Source organism: Taeniopygia guttata, chromosome 2 (assembly GCF_048771995.1).
Source record: "Taeniopygia guttata chromosome 2, bTaeGut7.mat, whole genome shotgun sequence".
NCBI classification, from domain to species: Eukaryota; Metazoa; Chordata; class Aves; order Passeriformes; family Estrildidae; genus Taeniopygia; species Taeniopygia guttata.
Genome location: NC_133026.1, coordinates 132,417,766 through 132,441,293, shown reverse-complemented (window position 1 = coordinate 132,441,293; position 23,528 = coordinate 132,417,766). Strand labels below are relative to the sequence as shown.

At 43.1% G+C, this 23,528-nt stretch overlaps 1 protein-coding gene across 50 annotated transcripts in view; it reads right to left on the bottom strand.

The window, feature by feature from the left end:
- Positions 1–16,458: 16,458 nt before the first annotated feature.
- Positions 16,459–23,528, bottom strand: part of RIMS2 (regulating synaptic membrane exocytosis 2) — a 447,420-nt gene continuing 440,350 nt past the window's right edge. For all 50 annotated transcript variants that reach the window (XM_072924886.1, XM_072924887.1, XM_072924890.1 and 47 more), the window contains 5 exons: positions 23,314–23,455; positions 21,818–21,930; positions 20,963–21,064; positions 19,856–19,995; positions 16,459–19,400 (listed from right to left, as the gene is read on the bottom strand). In XM_072924886.1, coding sequence (XP_072780987.1) covers positions 19,182–19,400; positions 19,856–19,995; positions 20,963–21,064; positions 21,818–21,930; positions 23,314–23,455 — 716 coding nt within the window. In that variant the 3' untranslated portion in view covers positions 16,459–19,181. The remainder of the gene's footprint in view (positions 19,401–19,855; positions 19,996–20,962; positions 21,065–21,817; positions 21,931–23,313; positions 23,456–23,528) is intronic.

The following is a 23,528-nucleotide window of genomic DNA, read 5'->3' as shown; positions in this document are numbered from 1 at the left end:
AGTTGTGATTTGGCATTTCCCTTCTGAGCAAAGCTTTCAGGCAATTTCAACCAGGTAGCCACTTGGTTGAAATTATAGCCCAGGTATTAATTAGTCTGGAACATGTAGAACATTAAATGCCCATACTGTGACTGCGTTTTTAAGGTTTTTGATACCCAAATCCTTGGAAGTTAAAACACAGATTTGAAATCCAGTCCAGTACTGCACATGATTTGTACACAGTCACCCTTGCCTCATAGGTGTCAGATACATCTGAGAAGTGAAACTGGTTACTGCAATTAGTAGAGAGCAGTGATTGAAAAACAAGTGAACCATCTTAACATCAGGGGTTTGTAGAGCTTCAGATTTAGCTTGCACTATGTGTGACATGAATAACTGAACAGAAAGTAATTCAACCTGAGTAGACTGCAAGAGTTTATCTTGTCTTCCCTCCTTCTTTTATCTAATTATTTCATGACCCTTATTTGTAAGTATTGATTCTTTACTAAATGTTAATATGGGATTCTCCTCCAAGAAAAAGGTCAGAATATTAAACCATGTACTTTAGTGGTCACATAACAGGGTTAAGTGGGACAGTGATGCATCTTAAGTCTACCAAAGGGAAAAATGCCATCAGAGCTAGAGGATAGGAAAGATGTCAGGACCCCACCAAACAGATTCATTTCACTGCATAGCCTACACTGGTGTCTTCACTGTCCTTGTGAGTGCATGACTGGCTTCTGTCTGTCAAATGCTGTACATGCAAACGATAATGCTGAACAACAGGGAAGAGTAGAATGGAGAAAACACAGAGAAATACACAAGAGCCCATTGCTAAATAGTGCTCTTTTCTAGCTGGAAAAAAGCAGTACATATAGCACAGCTCAGCAAAAGACTTTTCAGAGAAGTGCAGTGATGGCTGAACATCTCATTGCAGCCACCCTTTCCATGGAGTCTTGCACTTGAAGGGTGAGATAATCTAACCTGAAGTTCATCTCTGTCCTGCACATCTCGTGCCCAGCAGTGTGACTGCAGAGCCTGACACGGACAGGCAGCCAAGGGCTGTGTGTGCTGGCCGCAGAGTCTGCTGCCAGCCTGTGGCTCTGCTCTCCTGTGCCAGTAACACTTAGCACAAGCAGCTAATGTAGAACTCCTCTATAATTCGAGTATGCTGTGATCTGCAGTGGAATAAATGAATCCTGCAGCACAAAGACGAGAAGGAAAAGCTCCTTCTCCACAGGTGGCACAAAGCCCTCAGAACTAATTCACAAAGAACAAACTAATCATATATAACTCTCCACTTTTCCTTTCTTGGGCTAGGGAAAGCTAAAATGTTCAGATCACCATTAAAACTGAAATTTATTTTAGAGATCAACCCTTTTAATATAGGAAATGAGAGGCTTTAGTGGAGATAAAACATTTTATGTTTTGGTTTCCTGCCACTCTTCAGTGCACAAGGCAAGCCTGTTATCTCCCACCAGTTTCCTGTGACTCTGCAGGGCCCCTAGTGACTAGAGCAGAGGCTGCAAGTCTTTCTCCATGGCTCTGTCCTCATCCATCCTGGAAATTGTGTCCCTATCAGTGTAACACTTTATTTACCTTTGTTGTATTCTGGAGAAACATTCAAGAAAGTATTTTTTTGTGTAACTCATCTTAATAGTCACCATATTAAAAAAACAACCAGCCAACCAACCAACCAACCAACCAGAAAACATTGTATACTTTTCTCCACTCCAAGGTTCCAAAGTCCTTAAAAGTCAATAGACAGATGTCCACCAGATACAGTTTCAACTGCAACACTTAACAGGAAGTTTGTTGATGATGTTATTAAAGAAGGAACAGAATGCTGTTTATGATGTTATTAAAGATGGAACTGAGACAGATATATCCTCAAGTTTAAATAGTAAATTATTTTAAAACAGAAAGTACAATTGCTTTTCTGTGTTCTCAGCTTTTACTGAAAACACAGACTGACTTGCAACTTCTAGTATCTTCCTTTATACATCTTTTCTATAAGCTTGGGTTCAAAATAAGGCTCAAGTTAAATAGTAGTTAAATACTTCAACCTGAGATTAATAGCAAAGCCAGAGAATGGCCAAAGAGAGTGCCATTAGGCAGAAATATGGCATTCAGCTTAATTTCATCTACTTTAGAAATAATATCTAATATTAAAAACAAACCTGCAAAAATCTTCTCTCCAAGGCCACAGTTATATTTGTTTACCAATATGCTTGCACAAATCTGGTTTCAAACAGATGATCAATTCCTCATCCTCTGAGTGCAGAGGAAAACAGATGAATGTGAGAATGGATGAGTAAATTTAGGCCACAGAACTCCTCTCTGAAATTCCTGTATAAAGTCACAGATCTTCCCTCATGCTCAGGGTAATTTTTCAGTGCAACAACCAGGCCCTAAAAACTAACAGTAATGCTGAAAGTGTCATGGCTGCAGGCTAGCAGCATATTAATCAATAATGGAAGGGAAGAGAAAAGGGAATAGGGAAAAGGGAATAGGGAAAAGGGATAGGGAGAGGGAGAGGGAGAGGGAGGGGGAGAGGGAGAGGGAGAGGGAGAGGGAGAGGGAGAGGGAGAGGGAGAGGGAGAGGGAGAGGGAGAGGGAGAGGGAGAGGGAGAGGGAGAGGGAGAGGACCATTTCTTTATCAGAAAGTCTTGAAAGCCTTACAACTTTTTCTTTGGTCTTGTTGAGCCTTTTCTGTGGGGCTGGAGACCTGTCAATAAGCAGATGTTTTGTTTCTGAATAGACTAGGCTTGAAAACTTTGAAGGAAAGCCCGGGAGTAGCATACAGGGAGAACTTTAAGAAATACAAATAATGTATTTCCCTTGGTGTGTTCTGGCTTGCTTTCTTCCAGTGCCTATTTGGCTGGATGCCTCTGGAGCAGCCTCAGGAGGCAGCACTCATCCTTCTGACTGTGCTCTGAACATGCTGCGGTCACCGCCTTGGGCTGGACTGGCCCATGCTGTCCCTAAGACTCATAAAGAAACCTTTCTTACATGTCTGTGGTTTTCACAACCAATGTCATGTGTATATTTTAGGCTAAGCTCTGTTTTACAAAAATAATCCACTAAAATCAGGCTTAGCCCGCAAGTGTAGCAGTGATTTCTGCAGCTCATGCACAAACCAGATTCCCTTCAGCACAACAGGATAAGACATCCTCACAGCGCTGGAAGTGTCAGTCAGGACAATAACAGCACCTTCCCCAGCCACAGTTTATTTCAGCTGATGTCCTACAGCACTCAATATGTATCTCCAGTGGCTTCAGAGTGGATGCCACAGTGGGACCTCTGCAGTGCTAGAGCAATGTAGTAGGCTTCAGTCAAAAGCCCATTTGAGTCAACAGCAAGTTATGGGGTCCAGTGGACTAGATGTGCATCTGAGCTACTCCCTTTATAGCCAGTGACAAGAATAGGTACAGCTAAGCTATGACTAATTTTCTTCTTAAAGGGGTGTGCTAGTTTGAATGTAAACCGGTAGGAGAAATGAACCCCACAGAGTTACCTTAGAGAGATTTCAGGTTGGAGCTACAATGCAATAGAAAGATTACAATAAATGCAATGATACCCAGAAAACTGGCTTAAACCCACTAAATCAGAGTACAGCCTTGCACCCTGTTGGTCAGGGTGGTGGTTCCAGTCCTGTTGAAGTGATGGTTGCAGTCAAAAGCAGTGGTCTTGTCATCCTCTGGATCCACTGAGTGGTAGTAGTGATGTCCCAAGTTCCCAGTTATATATGGGTGGGAATGCTCAGTACTACTCCCACCCAGGGCAGGATTTTTACAATGGAATGATGTAATCCAGTGAGTCATCTGCCCATTTGGATGGTGCCATTGAGTCCATGATGGCCCACTAGCAGAGATGACCCCCTCAGGAAGGGTGTGACTGTGCTGGTGCTTCCCTGGAGAGAGTTATCACAGCTGAATTGTTTGTGAAGAAAAAGAAACACTGCCCTGCTTCCAAGGGTTGCCTCTTCTCTTTTGTCTCATTTAACATCCAACTTGTAGCCTGAGGTGTCAGATGTGCACTGAGCAGCTCCTGAAAAAGACTCTTGATTTACAGCTTGTCAGAAATCATACAGAGTGAAGTAGAATACACAGTTCAGGTTACATCCACATAGTGCAAAACTTTTCTTGTAACCAGAACAAGGAGATGTCTAAAATATGTTTCAAAAGTACAATTTCCACTGCCTACACAGAGAAACCAGAAGACCCATGCCTGTCTGGCTGACCACTGAAATTAGGCGAGATGAGTCACATTCATATAGAGTTGCCAGACAGAAGAGCACCCTCAAGCTTCTGTACCTGGGTGAAGGCACTGCAAAACACAGGGGAGGTGCTGATACAGTTAAGGGGCATGCATAACTCCAGGGTAGGCATTTAGGAAACCCATGCAACAGGAAAAAGAACCTGATGTCAGGGCAGGCAGAGAGCCCAATTCGTAACAGGGATCAACCATCACAAAATCTGTCCAGCGCCATTAGATGAAAAATTTGGAAGAGTCCTTTCTCACAGGGATACCTGACAGAGGGAGGTAATGTACCTTTTATGCACATATCAATGTGTAGTTTATTTACCTGTCATGAGGGGTCCCAATCCTCCAGGGTAGAGGAGCACTTGGCAGAGGGCACTTCTCAGACCATGAACTGAAAGGGTTTTGTAACATAATAACATAATTCAGTGCTGACTGGAGCAATGATTAGAGGGCAGGTCTTGTCTCAAAGCTACATGCTGATCAGCATCCAGCTCAGCCATGCCCATCATCTCTGAAGATCTCAAGGGATCTGTGTGGTTTCACAACCCCCACAAGTGGTTCCTCTGAGGCTGACTTGAGCTCTTCTCCCAACAAAGGAAAGTTCCAGAGAAAGCTCAGTGGGAGATGACTGCATCACATCTTCTTCCAGCTTATTCTTCCCCTGCGGAGTTTTGGGTAATAGATCTTCACTTCCAGAGAAGATGATGTATGTGATTTGGCATCAATTGACTGTCCCATTGTGGAGCCTTGAAAGGCAGGCACTTATTCCTTAACTTTCCTCTTCTGCATGAATTGTGTGCTGTTTCCCTCCAATTTGCCATATTCCTCTCAGCCCTTGCTCAAGAAAACCATTTTTTTTTTTAAGAAGAATTTTTCTTGAACAATTCAAGCTGTATAACATGTTGTCAATATAACTTGTTGTCCATAACATGTTGTCAATTCAAGCTGGATACAGGTTGTCAATAAATAATAGCATAGTAAAATATAAAACAAAATCACATTTGGATGTAAGGATACTTGAGAAAGAAAGCAGGTGTCAATTGATGACTTACAAACAAGTTATCTCATCATTGTGCCATCTCATTTCACTGTTATTTGGTATCCTTAAAGACAGACCAGCAGCAGCATTAAGCTGGCCTTGAAAAACATGGGAGTCACCATCCTGTATCCCAGCCTCCTGTTTCATTTTGGTTTGATAAATATCCTTGCTAAATGCTTCAGAAGAAAGTACATTATATTCTTTGGATAGAAGCAGGGTCATCTGACCTAACAAAATAATTTATCTTCTCTTATGCCTAGAAACCATTTTCAGCCCTGAAACTTGAGTAATTGCATCACTTCCAGAAATTTGTTAGGAGTGGTTGTAATAGAGAGATCAAGGATGGCTCTTTATGAGAAAACTCACCAGCATGTTTTTTGGTTTTTTACCTGTTTGCTGAACAAGACAAGACAGCACTATGGTTGTAGCCAAGGGGTGGAGAGGAAATAATTAACACCTTAGCAGGTGTTTTGGGTTTTTTTGCCTCTTCCTCAAGCTTTAATTACTTTGCTTGGTTCATTCACATTATCCTTATTAATTATGATTAATTGACTGACCAAGAGTCTGTTATCCTTTTGCAAACTTGTAGAAATGGGACCAACTGGAGCAAGGTAAATATTCAGCCAGGATAGCAGACTTCTGGAAAAGTGGAGAATGGATCCTGTAATTTACTTTTCCTGCAGCATCTCCTCAGGAAGCTTGTTGGCTCTTACCTTTCCTGCTGATGGGAAGCAGGGTATGCTTGTAGTGCTTTTTAGTACCTTCTTCTCCTGCCAGACCTTCCACCTCTCCTGTGGTGGCAGCAGCACACCGTGGTCCTGAAACACCACCCAGATGTTTCACAATCACAGAATTGTTGGAAGGGATCTCTGGAAATCATTCAGTTCAATGCTCTGCCAAGGCAGGGTCACCTACAGCAGGTGACACAGGAATGTGTCCAGAGAGTTTTTGAATGTCTCCAGAGAGGGAGACTCCACAACCTCACTGAGCAGCATGTTCCAGTGCCCTGTCACCCTCAAGGTAAAGACATTCTTCCTTGTGCTGAGGGAGAACATTCTCATCCTGTCTCTGGGCACCACCAAAAACAGCCTGGCAGCATCCTCTTAGTGCCTGCCTTTGAGATATTTGTATGTATTTATGAGATCCCCACTCAGTCTTTTCCAAATTAACAGGCCCAGCTCCCACAGTTTCTCCTTATAAGAGAGATGCTACATCCCCTCATCATCTGTGGTACCTCTGCTGGACCCTCTGCAGTAGTTCCTTGTGTGCTTCAGACCAAAACTTCCAATTTTGCTCACAGTGCCCAGGAGCCTGGCCATATTAAAATAGCTTTTAATTTAAAAATTCTTGTTCATTTCAGCCTTTTTCCCTTAATAGACTTGCATTTATTTACAGATTTGTTTAAGACCTGTGGTAGATAGGGACAGGCGGAGCGGAAGATCACCGGGATGTCACGGAAAGACAGACCCCTTCCCCCCTCTCTCTTCCCTGCTTATCTGTCAACCCCAGGAGTCAGAGAAGAATGTAGCCACACCTGTTCTGGTAAAATTCCACTACCCACTATCCTCCGAGACCCCCAACCCCCCTCTGACGTAGCAAAGACTCCTAAACCTATTTAAACCCACGAAATAAGATAATAAACGCTTTTCAACCGTCTGCCATATTGGTATCTGCGTGTGTTGATTAGCCCGAGTGGCTTGGACGAGACCAGGCCGCCGTGCTGCCTTACCTGAACCAGGTCCCTGGTTGTCTTTTATAAAGGCAACATACTGGTGCCGAAACCCGGGACAAAAGAAGAAAAATTTGCCCGGCTGACGGGTTTCACCTGGACAGAAGCAGCGGCCAGGACGGTCGAACCGTACCCAGGCGTAGGGGAGACGTCCCCGGACCCGCGAGCGTCATAGACAGCGTCGCATGGGTCGTAAGTATGAGTCAATGGAATATCGCGTTTAAGCTCAGGAACTTTTATCTTGCTATAGCAAGGCTGCCTGGGCTTGGAGCAGCCGAATGCTCAGTGGATGCCATGCATCCGGGGATATGGGAACAGTGTACAGCCACGCTAGCCGGAGAGGCAAAATCCTCAGGCGAAAGCGTTACGGCACGGGGCAAGGTAAAAGAAACCCCGCGCAAAGCAATAGAAAAACAAAAGACGCAGAATGCAGCGCGCACGTGTTTATTAGTCAAACCCGAGCTCGGGGGGGGGGCGAAAGCGCAGACCGTCCCTGAGGAGGGTCCACCCGGGACCGGAGACCCGAGAGGGCTCAGCGCGACAACCCCTTCCCCGGATCAGAGCGCAGCCCGGCCCCGCCGCAGAGCTGAGCCCAGCCCAGCCCGGCAGAAGCAGCGCTGCCGCCGGAGCGGCGCGTTTCAAGCGGCGCGGCCCCGATCCCGCCGGAGCGCGCTCCGAGCAGCGTGACTCCGCTCCCGCCGGAACCCAAGCCCGCCCGCGGCTCCGTGCCGCTTCCCCGCCGGCACGCCGAGCGGAGCAGCGCCGAACCCCGCCGCAGAAGCCCCCCGGGACACCCCCGCCGCGGAAAGCCCCCGGGACACCCCCGCCGCGAAAAACCCCCGCGAAAACCCCGCCGCAAAAAAACCCCAAGAAGCCGCCGCTTCCCAATCCGTCCCGCCGCCACCGCCGGTCAGAGATCCGCGGTCAAAGGCGCAGCTGCGCGCGAGGCGCTCTTGGCGAGAGCCGGCGGGAGAGACCGGAGTCGCAGGAGCCGCGGCTCGGGGAGAATCCCCGGCCGCCCGGCCACGCGGTCGCTTTGAAAATGGCGCCGAATGCCGCGGAGGGGGGCGGGGCCCGAGCGGTCCCGGCGCGAAAACTCGGACACCGCGCGACTTCAAGGGCGCGCGCGCGCGGGAGAAAGGGGCAGAGAGCGGCTCGAGACACAGAGCCAATCGGCAGCCGCGCCGGGAGCCGCCACCATATAAGGCAAAAACCACCCCCCGCAGGGGGCGCGGCGAGCCGGGGGGGCGGGAGCGGCGCCACCCCCGCAGGGTGGAGCGAGCCCGGGGCCGAACAAAACAGCACGGAGCCCCGGAAGTGCCCTGGCATTTAACTTCCGCCGCAGAGCCTGGCAACAACTCTGCTGGCTCCGAAGAGCCGGCGGAAGCTGACCGGAACCCCAAAACAAAAGATACAGAACCAGCACAGTTTAAAACAAAACCAAATAGAGTTCTAAGCCGCACCGAAAAGCAGTCACAATACCCCTTAGAACTGCGAGAAAAAACGGCGTCTCGCCAAGGAATACGGGTCCTAGCCCCGGACACACGGGGGTGGGGGGGGGTGGGGGGGGGGGGGGGAGTGGCGCGCGCGGACGAACCCAGCCCCCTCCCACCGCAAGCGGCGCGCGTGCCGCAGGGTCAGCAAGAGACGCCCCCGATACAGGACCCCGGGGTAGCCCTGGCTATGAAAGTGGGGAGAAAGCCCCCGGGGATGTAGGGAACGTGCTGCCCCTGTGGCAGTCGGAACCCCCATGTGGTGAGACCATGAGAGCCACTGTTGCACACCACTGCTAACAACCGAACTTGACCCTCAAAACAAAACTAATGAGAAGCTATGAGTTCTGTTTGCAGGGCACGCTTGTGAACCATCCCAGTGACACACACACCCCTGCTCCAGAAAGAGATAACAGACCACCAAACTGCCAGACAACACCTGAAAATCCCACGGTGGTAAGATCCAAACATGCACAGTGTCTTTCTTCATGCAATTTTACTGTTACAAGCTTGTAGCCAAAGAAACAAGCTAGCCCAGGCCACTACCCTCATCAGCTATTTAAGTGAGTCGTGCAACAAGTAACAAAGTGCTCAAAAAAGTCACCATAATAAATACACCATCCTTCGTGTTCCATATAGCCAGCCTGTTTAAAAGCTATTTTACTAACCCTAAATGAAACCAAATCAAACCTGACTAACCCCTATTAGTTTTGCTATGATATTAAACCCCCTTTTCTACGAAAGCAATGCTTTAGATACCCCCTTCAGTTACTCCACAGCCAGTACCCCCCACCAGTACAAGTAGGACACCCCCCACAGAAGACCAATAAGTAAGTAGTCCCATCCACATTTAAAATGTAAGTTTGCCAGAAACCCAGAGTGAATCCTTATATGTTCCTTGCCAAGTTTAATAACTCTATCAATTTCTGTATCCAAGTTCCGATTGTTTCTAAGGTCCTACACCACTCAGACAAAAAAATATACCATCTTCTCGAAGAACCTAACAGACTCCACAAAAGAGAAATCATCACAGGTATAACTATCGCAATGCTGCTCGGCTTGGGAGCAGCTGACACCGCCATGGGCGTCTCAGCCATCGCAACCCAGCAGCACGGACTCTCTCAGCTGCAAACGACCATCGACGAAGACCTGCAGAGGATCGAGAAATCCATCTCCTATCTAAAGAAATCAGTCTCTTCGCTTTCAGAAGTAGTTTTACAAAATAAGCGAGGACTTGACCTTTTGTTTATGCAGCAGGGGGGATTGTGTGCGGCGTTGAAGGAAGAATGCTGCTTTTATGCAGATCATACGGGAGTCGTTAAAGACTCCATGGCAGAACTCCGAGACAGACTGGCTCAGAGAAAGAGAGACAGGGAGACCCAGCAGAGCTGGTTTGAATCCTGGTTCAATCAATCACCTTGGCTCACCACTTTAATTTCCGCCCTGGTAGGTCCACTGGCAATACTGCTTTTGGCTATTACCATAGGACCATGCCTGCTGAACAAACTAGTCTCGTTTGTTCAAGCCCATCTGGAAAGGGCAAACATTCTGTTCATAGGCCACCAACAAATGCTATAAACCAAAAAACTGCAAACACAGTCAGTAGCTAAAGCCTTCAGCACCTGCCTTAAAAAATCTACCCTAATCTACTAAACCACCCTTTCCTTAACAAGTTACAAGTCTGTACCTCACTCCAATGCCTCTATCTACAACTACCTCATTTTATATGTGATAAGGAGGGGGGAGATGTGGTAGATAGGGACAGGCGGAGCGGAAGATCACCGGGATGTCACGGAAAGACAGACCCCTTCCCCCCTCTCTCTTCCCTGCTTATCTGTCAACCCCAGGAGTCAGAGAAGAATGTAGCCACACCTGTTCTGGTAAAATTCCACTACCCACTATCCTCCGAGACCCCCAACCCCCCTCTGACGTAGCAAAGACTCCTAAACCTATTTAAACCCACGAAATAAGATAATAAACGCTTTTCAACCGTCTGCCATATTGGTATCTGCGTGTGTTGATTAGCCCGAGTGGCTTGGACGAGACCAGGCCGCCGTGCTGCCTTACCTGAACCAGGTCCCTGGTTGTCTTTCATAAAGGCAACAAAGACCACATGGAGTGAAAGAACAGGCTTCCAATTTGGTGGAAGTCCTGTGTTCCCAGTTTGAAAAGGGCTGATTTACCCTTTGCTCATCCACTTGGACTCCCATCTGGCTCTGCCTCTCCACATGCAAAGGTGGCCAGGCTGCATCTGTAAGCAGGGCCAAGCTTGTGCCACGCTCACTGTGCCATTGCTGGCATGGCCCCTGCCATGGTTTTTACCCACAGGAGACAGTGCTCTCCCAGGAAGTGCTTTATGGTGGCATTGGCAAGCCCTTGCTCCCAGAAATCTGGGAGAGGAAAACTTATTTGGGGCAGGGAAGAAATAAGAGGAAAGGAAGAGAGTTCAGGTGTATGGATGCAAAGCACACCATTCTGCTGGGTCTCCAGGGTGCAAAATGGAGCTGGCATGCTTCGGTGAGCAGTGCAGATGTGACCTCACTGAACAAGGGCCAGAGGCTGCAGGGAGCAGGGACGCCAGGACAAAGCTGTTGTAGGGCTCCAGCAGCCAGCTGACACTTGGCTGTCTGCAAACGGAGCTCAAGTAGCTCTTTGAGAGCAGGAATATCACCAAACCTCATACCGTGACCTCTCACTGAGGCCAAGGTCAGCCATGGTGTTAGTCTGAAGGGCTGCCTGAGGTTTGCATGAGAGGATGGAGAAGCTTCAGTGGGTCCATTTTTTTCTGTTCCCCATATTTTTGCTTTCACAATGTTCAATTTCATTGTAATTTGGTTCTCAGGAGGGAGATTTTCCCAGATATTTTCTGGGACCAAAAGGTACTGAAAAGAATAAGGACCTGACATTCTTCTATGTCTTATCCAGAGTGGCATCCTCATTTTAGGAGCTATTTGCACTGGAAGCTGAACTGCCTTACAGCTCATTGTGAAAAGTGTTCACAATGGCTTTCCAGAAGATCCTAAATTAGAGTTACCATGGAGGTTCTCCTGTCTTTTTTTCATTGAATGCTATTAAATCGACTATTAATTTTGACCGTCTGAGTTTCACCTGAATTAGATGTCTGAGCAGAGCCTGAGTATCTATCTTGGACTGTAACTGTGGCTTGATGTTGTCACCCAGCTGTCACAACTAAGTTTGTAACTCAACACTGGTTAGGAAAGCAAAGCTGCTGAGAGTGTAAGAAAACTGTATTCTTAATCTGTTGCCTAAGGCACTTGCTCATATTTTAAGTATCAGATAAGCATGAGACGTGGAAAAGTCACAATGAAGCATCTTGGTTCTGGATCCTTCTTAAAGAAAACAAGGAAATAAAAACTGTGCCTAAACAGGTAAAGAAAACAATATAAAAATATGTTCTTAGTTAAACATTTATAACTAAAGAAACTAGTCCTACAGCTGCACAGATACTGTGATTTTTACTGATACCATGCTAATTAAAAACAAGTAATCCTGGATTAGAAGTGAGAAGAATTCATAGCAATCCAAAATGAGGATTCTTATGTTTATTTTCCTTAGTTTTTCATCCTAATGAAACTTTCAGAGCTGGAACTGTGCCAACATTGTTTTGCTTTGCTTTATTTTGTTTAAGGTATTTTAAGGTGCTGACAGGAATATGTCACCTCTTTGTGAATGGGGATTCAACATTTCTCTGTCTATCACCTGACTCGTGTGTTTAGGGGACAACTTAGAAATGTGGCTGCATTTTAAGTGATTTAAGTGGCCTTTTTCCCTTCATGTTACCCAAATACTTCTTGGCTCACTCTGAGATCCACTCTTCTTAGCTCTCACTTTATTTCAATGGCCAAAGTGCAAGATATATAAAAATGTCAATACTCCAAGTTGTATTTTTGCTAGTGAAGAATAAAGTTATCTGTTGGTGAAGTGCCATCCTACCCCAGGGCTGTTCCTAGAGAGCCAGAGCTGCTGGCTTCCAGATTGTTGAGCCAAAACAATGTTTGTACAGCCAAAACACAGTGAAGGACAGGACTCATTTGTTTGTGCATGAGGTTGTGTAACTGTGTGCACTGACACCTCAGGCATGTGGCAGATGGTAACTAAGGCATCTGGAGGGTCAGGTTAGCAGATCTGAAAGTAAGCAGTTCTTGAGCACAAATTCCAAAACACAAAATCTCAGCTCAGAATTTGGTATGGAATCAGAATATGGGCTGAGAAACTTTTAGATAAAGAAAATTTTTGTGTCATTTCTGATGTGAGGGAGACTATAAGAAGAAACTTCAAAAGTCCTCAAGCTTTTTAACTGAGTTTCTTCCCAAGCACCAGAACTCACTGTGTGCTAGTCCCTGAGAGATGGTGCCTGATATAAATGACTCTTCCTCATCTTCAGGGATCTGTCTTTCCAGTATTCAGGAATGTTGCAGCAAAAATACTAATAAATAAGAAACAAAAGGGGGGATCAAAATACATATCAATAAAGTATCTGCTCCTTTGATAATTTCACATTACTGTTTAATCCCTCAGTATTACCTACATCTCTTTTAATTCTCATCAAGGGGATAATAATTTTGGCTGCTATTGTCATTCAAACTAGGCTAACATGCACTGGCCCTTTTCTTCACGTGTCAGTTGCACCATCAGCATAGCAGGACCTACTGGCTGAGTTTTGGCCTATCAAGTTTTGGTGTTTGGTTTGTTTCATTTCAGTAAATGGTGTCACCTTAATATAAATATCATCTTGAAAGCACTGATAATTCCGTTACCAAAACTGTAGCTAGACAGAAAGACTTTTGACTAACAACTCTTACATGAGCCCTAACAGCTGTCCAAAGAAATCATGGAATATCTCGAGTTGGAAGGGATCCCTATAGAGCATCAAGTCCAACTCCCTCCTTCTCACAGGACTACCTAAACCAGGTGACTAAGAGCATCCTCCAGACACTCCTTGAACACATGACTGCTTCCATGGAGAGCCTGTTCCAGTGAGTGACCACCCTCTGGTTGAAAGGTTGAAATGCCTTTCCCTAATATTCAGTCTGAACTTCAACCAATGCATCTCCGTTCCATTTCCCCGTGTCCTATCACTGCTCCCCAAAGAGGAGATCAGCAACTCCCCCTCCACTTGCCCCCAGGAGGAAGCTTTAAACTGTGGTGGAATCACTCCTTATCCTTCTCCAAGCTGAAAAAGACAAGTGACTTCAGCCAGTGCTTGTGAGTCTTGAGCTTGAAACACTCTACCACTGCTCCCACCTCATTAAGGTATCCTAAACCTCCATGTCTATAAAATTAATGTCATCCAGCGCCATTCACCTATTCCATCTTTATGCCAGCATCACTTCCACAACATCTACATTTTGGATAGCACTTGATAAACTGTTCTTGGTCACAGGAATATTCACAGCAGACAAGCGCTTATGACAAACTTTTCCTTAGTCCCGTGCCCTGCACCCTCTGCAGATCTAGGATACTATTTCCTTTCCATGTGACCTCATGGCATATTTTAGAGCATCAGTGCTCTGTGGTTTAATTAGTATGGCTGCTTCTCTTTCTCCCTGAGGCTGGGCTGAGGAGTGACCTGACACGACAGTGTGTCAGATCCGGGAAGTCATTTCACACCCATTTCTTCTTTCATCAGTTATTGGCTGCCTGCTGCCCTCAGTTCTGATAATTATACAGGCAGTTCAGACAGGTCTTGCTACTGAAGATCTATGGAATCCTCATTCTTATTTCTGGCTACTATGGCTGGATCTACTTCTGCTAAGCACAGCTGCTGTGAAGGTAGAAATTCAACACAAGGCAGTCATCACTTTCTGCCTCTGTGGCCAATGGAGAGAGAAGGAGAAAATCTGATGTCCCCAGTGTGACTCATCCCATCCTAAACAAGATTTCAAAAATAGGCAGGTATTAAGTAAATAAGGCCAGAAGTTAATTTATCTTTTGTATTAGTAGCAGATAGCTGATTTTTTTCCTTGACAGCTAAGCTAGGTTCCATAAACATGTCCTTGGAAGGTGAACCATTCTTTGCTGGACACATGTATCTTCTTTCTTGCGTTGCTGCTTGCTCCTGGTGAAGCACTGCTGTAAACAGTTACCAAGGAAGGGACAGAGAGGATAGTCACAAGTGGAAGCTGATTGTGGTATCTACAGCTGTGGTGTCTGCTCTCTGCTGTTTGGGTATCAGAGAGGTGAGAATTGTTCAGAAATATGCCAAAGAAAGAAGTACAAACTGTTCTAGACGCCCACACAACATTATCTAACTTTGTGAGAAAGCTATGAAATCCATTGCTTTGTTACCTTTTGTGCCATATTAAACCTCTATATAAAAACTGTTACATTTTAATTATTATACAGTTGTGAACAGATATTTGATAGTAGTGGGAAACTGCGAGAACGCAATGGTGTGCTGGTCAGGATGTGCTGGCCCCATGCTCACCCCCAGCATACTACTAAAGCATTGTAAATCTGAAGTAAAGGCATGGAAGCAGAAAAGCTCCACAGTTAGGGCACCATGGTGTTTTACCGCACTTTTTTATTCACACAAACTCTTCTCAGCATAATCAGATGAATCAGCCATTTGAGCCAATATTTAGTAGTCATGAGTAAGGTGGTACTGTTAATATTAAAATGATCTAGTTTGGTTTGAAATTAAGTGGATATAGACAAGAAGAAATTGGAGAGGGGAAACAGCAAGCAATCTTGAGAAACTGTCTCAGAGAATAGGACCCTTTAGAAAAGTATATGTTGTAGATTTCTTGGTCTGTCCAAAGGGCCTTTTCAAGGATTCACTGAGTGTAATGGTGAAGATTTCTAACAAGTGCCAAGGACAGACATAGTCTCATGTTCAGCTGTGGGAGATGTTTTGCTGCCCACCCCACCACAGAGCTGGAAGTGATGTGCTCCAGGGCATGGGGCAGCCTCACCTGCCCCCATAGTCCAGTTCCCAGAGACTTGCCTGACACGCTTGCAGCATCAATGTCAGCCTCAGCAGAAGAGGGACCTGCTGGAGTATTAGTGGTTTAAAGCACCAGAAACCTGGGTCTGCTCCTCCAGCAACCCACTTGCAGATGCAGTGCAACAAATGGAGTTCCATCTTCACAGTTCCCACAACTGCTCAGCCCAAAATACATTTGCTTGTTTTTTTGGCAGTTTTGTCTCATGACAGTACTGCAGTGCTTTTCTTTCACCTCATATCTGGAAATAAACACACACACTTTGCTGTGCAAACTGCCAGCCAGCCTCTCACTCTTCAGTAAATTTCCAAGCCATAAGTGCTCAAGTTTTGCCCAGTCACCACTGCCTGTGCTGATGCTGCCTCTGAGGGGTCAGGTAGAGATAAATTCTCTACTCTCCCATCTCCACCCATCCTTCTCATCGCTGCAGAGGTGTTGGACCACTGCTCCCTTCTGCAGAGGCTGCATGAGCCCTTGCAGGCACTGCTGTCAGGTGAGCATTCTGTCCTCATTTGTACCCTGCTCATGAAGAAAAAAGGCACCTGATGTTAGGTGGTATCTAGGGGTAGGGTAGAAGTCTAACTGGATGGTGCAACCGCTCCACAGCAGCTGATGGGACCTCTTCACGGTCTCAGCGCATTTAGTGCCCTGGTTATATCCGAGCTGGAGCACGTCCTGGCAGCCAGAGCTGGCAGCTTGGAGCCAGCTCCATCCTGGGAGCTGAGCACTGGGCATGTGGGAGCCCGAGGGTGGCCGGAGCGCAGAGCCCAGGGCTGGGCTGGGTGACAGGCACACCTGGCCCCACTGCTCCTGAGCCCGGCAGTGACAGTGGCACCTTGGCACTGGCGCTTCCCCTGCAGCCCTGCTGGGAGAGGAAAAGCACACTTGTTCTCCAGCTGCGTGAGCTGCTTGCTCCAGCTCCACTGAAGGGTGTGGAAGGATGCTGCTGACCACCCTAGAGAAAAGCAACAAAAATCTGCACACAAATTCTGTAAAGAAAATGTTTTATTTAAAGTGTTAAATACCATCACCAGAATGAGTTTGATTTACATTAGTTGGTGTTCATTACAGGCCTAATCTGCCCTTTTTTTTTCCCCAACTGTAATTCCTTTTAACTTTTTAAAACGTACTATTTACAAGACAGCAGTGATCACTGGAATAGTACTATTTACATGACTAAACCATAAGTAGAATTGCAGACGTGTGAAAATTAAAAAAAATACATTAATTTTTTCTTAAAATAAATACTGCATAATGACAATTATGTACAAACCTTCCATGCGTCATGTCCTTGATTTTAAAATTTGAAATAATTTCTAGAGGACTATGCATACAAGAATATGTGAGCACATCTCACAGTGTCAGGAAAATGGTTATGTATTTTTGTTTAATATCCTAGGGGATATTGTAGACTGCATGTTAGTAGTATTTATTTGCTGCTGGTAGACAGATGTCTAAATTATTTCAATAAATATAATTTTACCAGTCTGTCTATTAACTTAACAATAATCCATTATATAAACTCTGCAGACAAGACACAATCTCATTTTCTATGATATTGCACAAAGTAAAAGGCATTATAAGTGATACTGTTATTACTTTTTCCTCTTAGGAGGCATGTACAATTTGTTAATGGGAATCTTCAACAGATTTTCAAATAAAATCAGAATAATTCTGTGTGGCCATAAAGGTAAGTATAACGTACTTCAAAAATTATTGCAAGATTTCAATATTAAACCTTAAGTAGGTATTAAAGGCATACAAAGACTCAGAAAAAAAAAAAAAAAGGATATTTTTGTTATTAAACGTTAGCCAGTTACATTCCCTTTATAACGAAACTTAATGAGAAGCTTGAGAAGCAGCACCACCCAATGGTCGTTACCGTCTGCTACAAAACCCAGGGTAGTGAGGATCCATTACCTGCAGCAGGTTCTGGTAAAGGTGTTAAATAGCTGAGGAGTGGTACTGATGAGCTTTCTTTAAGGCTACTTTACCAACCAAAGACTGATACTTTCCGGACTGATATTACCTAATTATGTCTTTTGCAACGCAAATGTAATTTATGAAAATTGAACTTTACAGCAGAAGAACTGTATGGATTTGTATCCTTTGTTGTTTTTGTTATTTCAAAATGTAGCAATCAATTTGGTTTAGTGCAAATAAAAGTGCTTAAATTTGTTTCCTAAAAATCAACCAGGTACTTAATTTTTCATCTTTCCAAAAACCTTCAAGAAATAATAGTTCAGTCTTTGAATGAAAGGTGCTGGTGCTGAACACAAATTTATTGAAGACATCTTACAATGGCCACATGATTCCAGTATTTTGCTGTAGAATTCAATTTGAAGGTGAGAAAAAATGAAAATAACTTACCATGCACTGTACAATAAATTGCAAAAGTTCAAATATCTTTTTTATCAAATACATGCTGAATTACATTAATGTACTCCCAAGCCATGTTGCAAAATCCTTTTCAACATGCTTGAAAAAAAGTAAGCTCTTAAACAATATTTTTCTCAAATAATTCAGAAATGCAGAACAATCTGCAACCCTGAACCAAATATGGGGCATAAGACAGTAATAAGTCAAAAGGTAGCCATTTTAGAATATGCTGATCATCCTGGGAGGTAGAGGGGGGAAAAGAACAAAAGGAAAAAGGGAGATCTGGAGGAGAGATAGAGAAAGAAGGATGTAAAAGAAGTGTACAATTTGCACATTATCTTGAACTTTACAAGGCTTGTACCTTTTACATTTAAATAAATTTAATATATTACACTTATTTCTTGTCACATAAACAGAATTTTAAATATTTTCTAGAAATTATTTTTTTATTTTTAATATAAGTCTGCAAAAACACAGACCATGACTGGTTTAAAGAATGATAAACGTGGTGTGTCTTTGTATCACCCTGTTGCATTCTCTTCCCTTTAAAACCATGCACTAGTGAAATTTATCTTTAAAAATAATATAAACTGTTGAAAATGGCTGATTTATTCTTTTTTGTTTTTGCAAGTTGCAGCCCCAAGAAAATAATTTAAGTGTTCAGCTAAATCTGTGTCCATGCAAAAAAGTTTCTTAATTTCATACAGTACAGTATATCCACAGAACTTTATTTTTCAGAGTCCATCATGTCTGGGGTTTCACTGTGTGAACAGCTGGAGGTATGAAGCCCGCCACTTTAAGTCTTGAACCTTTTCAATATGAAGAGTTTTCAGATCTCAAGCAACTGCTGCAAGTGCTAGTTGACTTTTACAGCATCCTTAGATTCTTCTTTTCTTCCAATGTCTGCTAATCCACTGACTTGTAACATGGCTCCATGGGAGGATAACTCTGTGTCTGTGGCATTTAGACAGACTTTAGGAGGGGAGGGCAGATAAATAAAGAAAAGGGAGCAACAAAACAGATATGCCATTGAAAAGGACTTTTGTTGCATGAAACAGATTGATTTTTTTAGTTTAGTCCATGGCTTCAGATTGGACCAAAACTGAGTCCCTGAACTCCAAACCTATCAGTTCTTCATGATTTCAGTCCATCACCTGAGGGCCTTCCATAGGGCACAATGTGTGCAACTTCCTTGAGAACACAGGATCGCGTTGCAGCCCTAGAAACAGGCTCAGAAGACACAACATTAAGCATGCAGTGTTACCAGGGTTTGCGACCTGTAATTTTATTTTTTTGTAACGCTGGTTGCTATGACAACAGTTTCACAGCTGCTATGAGCGAGCATACGAAGGTCCCGTTGAACTTTCAAGAGATGATTGGGAAGCTCTTCTAGTGAGAGGAGCTAAGGTTGGGTCTACTAGGGAAGAAGGAGGGAAAAGTTTGAACCACCCAATCACCATGTTGGACAGGTCCAGTTCATCTAAAAGTATCTGTGCCACTCCCATAAAGGATTTGTGATCCATACGTCCATAGTCTCCCCAAACAATTATCTGTTAGGTAAAGCACAAGAAAATAGAAAAATTTTAGCAAAAATGTCAAAAGCTTTAATCTGATCTGTCAAAAATCTCTGCTTATTTAATTACAGCAAGGAATGAAATATCCAACTGCTGGCATAGTTTAGTTCTGTGTATCCTAATCATGATGCAGTGACAGAAATTATCTGGGCACAAATAACAGTTATCCACGATACCAGGGAAAGCCCAGTGAGAGGAGCCGATATATATAGCAGAAGCAAAATAATCTATAACTCACTTTTGCTCCCTTCTACTTGCATACTCAGTTTATACTTGCATAAATAGTTATTACTGTTGTGTTTATCTGCTCAGCAAGTAAATAAAATATGAGCATTTATTGCCAAATGAAGCCTGAAAGAAATTTGGAACTCAGTCAGTGAAAACTGTACAGGTGATATTTTCAGGTTCAGAGGAATATTTATTCAAATTACCTGTAAAACCTTCCCTTGGGGACTTTCTTCAAAGGATAGAAGCTGCTGATAAAGTGGTTCCAGCGTTTTTCTTGCTACTTTTGTTTTCTTTTTGGCTATGCAGACTCCATTTTCTAATAGATACACCTTTACATATGGTGCTTAGAAGAATGAAAATAGAGAACAGCAGGTAAAGAAGAAGTCCAGATTTTTTGTGTAACACAGACACTTTCTATCACCATATAAAAATATGCTTCTAAAGGATAAATAGCTTGTAAGAATAAATCTCCACAAGCAATATTAATAATTATTCCCATACAAAGCATCTATGCATTTTCTTTACTCTTCTCCTTGGGTGTATTTTTTTCTTGACTTCTTTTTGTATGTCTCTTTTACCATGAAACAATTCAGATTTTGACCTGAACAAATCAAGTATTCCTATATATAGCATCCCTATACTGTACAATATGCAAAATAGGCCTATTAAGTAAATGCAAGACTTGCAATGACTTTGTTGAAATCTGGATCAATGCTCCAAATTGTTAATACTTTAAAATTATCTACAAGGTGAGAATCAGTGAAGAAAGGACTCTGACACAATTTCTATTTTGTCAGAAGAGCTTGCTAAAAATATCATTATACTGTCCTTTTCACATAGTGTTACAGGACATCAGATTATAAAATAAGGAGTAAGTATCAAATATTGGTCTACTTTTTGAGTAGATACCTATTCCACATCTCTTGATTCCCTCTTCATTCCTAAAACTCCTATATAAAAAAATATTTAGTATATACTTTTCTTCCTACCCCATAACTAAGGATGTCTTTGCTATTACCAAAAATACTTCTGGGTCTTCTGGCAGCCTGATTTTTAATTTCCTCCTGAAGTAGGGATGATTTCTGGTGTATCATTTCAATACAGTATGCATTTCAATATACAACATTATAACCTACTCAGATTTAAATTTGTTAAGGGTTGACAAAGCTGAACAGAAAAGCCAGAGACCTTTATGGTAGAATCTATTCTCAGAATCATAGAATATACAGAGTTGGAAAGGACCCATTATGATTATCAAGTCCAACCCCTGGCCCTGTGCTAAGATTGTTACTAAGTTTTTTCTTCCTTACCTGGCAGTGTCTTTGAACCTGGTTTTACAACAAGGCCACGAGCTCGGATTATTTCTACTTCCAGTTGTCCTTTCTTATCCATCATTCCCACCTGAATATCTCCTAGATAACAAAAAGAAATCCCAACATTGTAATTCAGAACTACTTTAATACACGAAATGTTGAAAAAATTCTAGTATTAATATGTGGTGACTTGTATCATCTGTTTTTCACCAGTAAGTATGATCTGGATTTTAACACTACTATATAATTTAATATTTACCCTATTCACTGCTGTTTATGTTAGTAAGCAATTTAAAACCTATGCAATAACATCTTGCCTCCCATCTTCCATGCCTCTATTACTTCAAATTAATTGCTAATTCCTAAGAGTTTCATATTTTAAAAAAAAAGGCACTGAGGGAATTAAGACAAAGTAGCTCTGTAAAACTGCTTGAAATCTCTTCACCATGCCTCTAGTTAAAGACAAGTCATGAAAAGATAACTTGTGAATATACAAGCCTTGTAAACACAATAATAACAAATATTTTGTTATTAAGCCTAAATTACCAATTTTTATACAATATGATCCAAGTGATTCAGAGAAAAGTTTGGTCTCATCAGCCCCATTTTAAAGACCAAAAACTAGAGAGGACGTAAAAGGCTGAACTTTTCAAAGCAACTTTCTACTTTTGCATGTCTTCATAAGTATCCATGATTATATTCAACTTTGGCCAAGGTTACAGCTTTGGTCTTAACTGAGTTGTTCAAAGCCACAAGAGAAACCCATATTTAAAAAGGGAATATAGATAAATTTTATGTCCTAATTACCTGACCAAATCGAATATATCATATCTAGAGGACATAAACACTTACCCATTGATGGTGTTGCCAAAGTCTGTCGTCCTACAAGCTGGCCAGGACCAAGTCCGTCCAGAAAATCACTGAACTGGCTGTCTGCAGCCAACCTCACACCAGGGAAGATCAAACTAGAAATAATATTGAAAAAAAAACCAAACAAAAATACACTTAAATTTGACCTTTGTTTGTTTGTGGTTTATTTATTTGGTTGGCTTTTTGTTTTGTTTTGGCTGGGGTTTGTTTTTTTTTTTTTTTCCTAGATGTTTTGCACTTACTGTTTGTGGGTTTGGTAGCACTGTAAGTAACTTACAAAACAATCACTGTAATTTCTGAAATCCCATAGTGTTCAACAAGCAGTAATTTAGCAAATAGCCTCCAGCATATAAACAAACAGGTAAAGAAAGCACTCTCCTCAATAATTTCCAAATTTGGATTTTTCCATCATGTTCTCCTTTTCTAATGCAGTAAAGACCACTGTTAATTATCAAAGTATTGATATGAGACCAGTTCATTAAGATACTAACACATACCCTTACCACTGCTTCAGTTACATGAAGGTTAAATTGCTCACACTTCTCAAGTTACTGTAAATTCAATGGCTAAATATCAAATGTACACAGTGAAATGATAACATTAGACCACATACTGGTGGCTATTTTCAAAATCACCATTCATTCAAAACATGTTGTTGAAAATGTCTTTGAGAATGACGTCTATTCAATAACAGAATTGAAATCCCTTGTGGCAAATGCCCAAAGTAACTTAAAATTAAAATGCTTGCCATAAATTACCCATTACACAGTAACAAGAACTAATGAAATTTGTAATGACCAATCATTAAGAAATGTCCATTTCAAATGCACATAGTGCACCAACTTGGAAACATAATATATATTGTGCAGCATAGATGGATTGTCCGGTGCTGTGAACACCACTAATAAATCAACCCACAATAAGATTTTCTGGGCAATGTCTCAGATATATCACCGAGAAGTTTTTAGCTTTTATGATGTTATGATAACCATGATACATGACAGACTTGTACTTCTGCCCAGATAATTTCTTCAGGTTAAAAGTAGCAGAATCTTTGAAAAACTCTTGAGCACAGTGACCTGGAAATGCTCTGGAAATGCTTTGCTCTGCATAGCACTGAGGTATTCCAGGAGCTTTTGGAAGACAACATGTCCATATCTGTGTTTTACCTGGTGTACTGTACCTGCTTCCCCTCCTGACACACCTCATGATGATGATCTGACCCACCATGTGCCCTTCTCATGGCACATGAGAGAAATGACCCTCCTCCATTTCTGCACCAACAGTGGGACACTCTTTTCAGTCACAGGGGAAGACTTAGGCTTAGTCCATCAATGACACTGGCTTGCGAAGGGAATTCTGACTGAACAGGACCTACAACACTCACTGTGCTTCTCTCTAACAACCAGTTTCATGGAGAAACATCCCTCAGCTTCATGGAGAAACATCTGGAAACCACAGCTGTAAATGCAGCTTACTTTCCCTCAGAGCTGTAGCTGTTCATGCTCCCATCCGTTGACTCCCGGCTCGCCTGGCGAGTCATCCAGTTCCTCATCTCCACGGCCAGCCCCGTCTCCGTGCTCCTCTGGACGGTGCTCCGCAGCTTCTTGCCCCCTGCTTCTGTTGGAGACAAAAGAGAAGCCCCCATGCCACTGTGCTGTTGCAGCTGGGCAACTGTGCACACCCCTGCTCC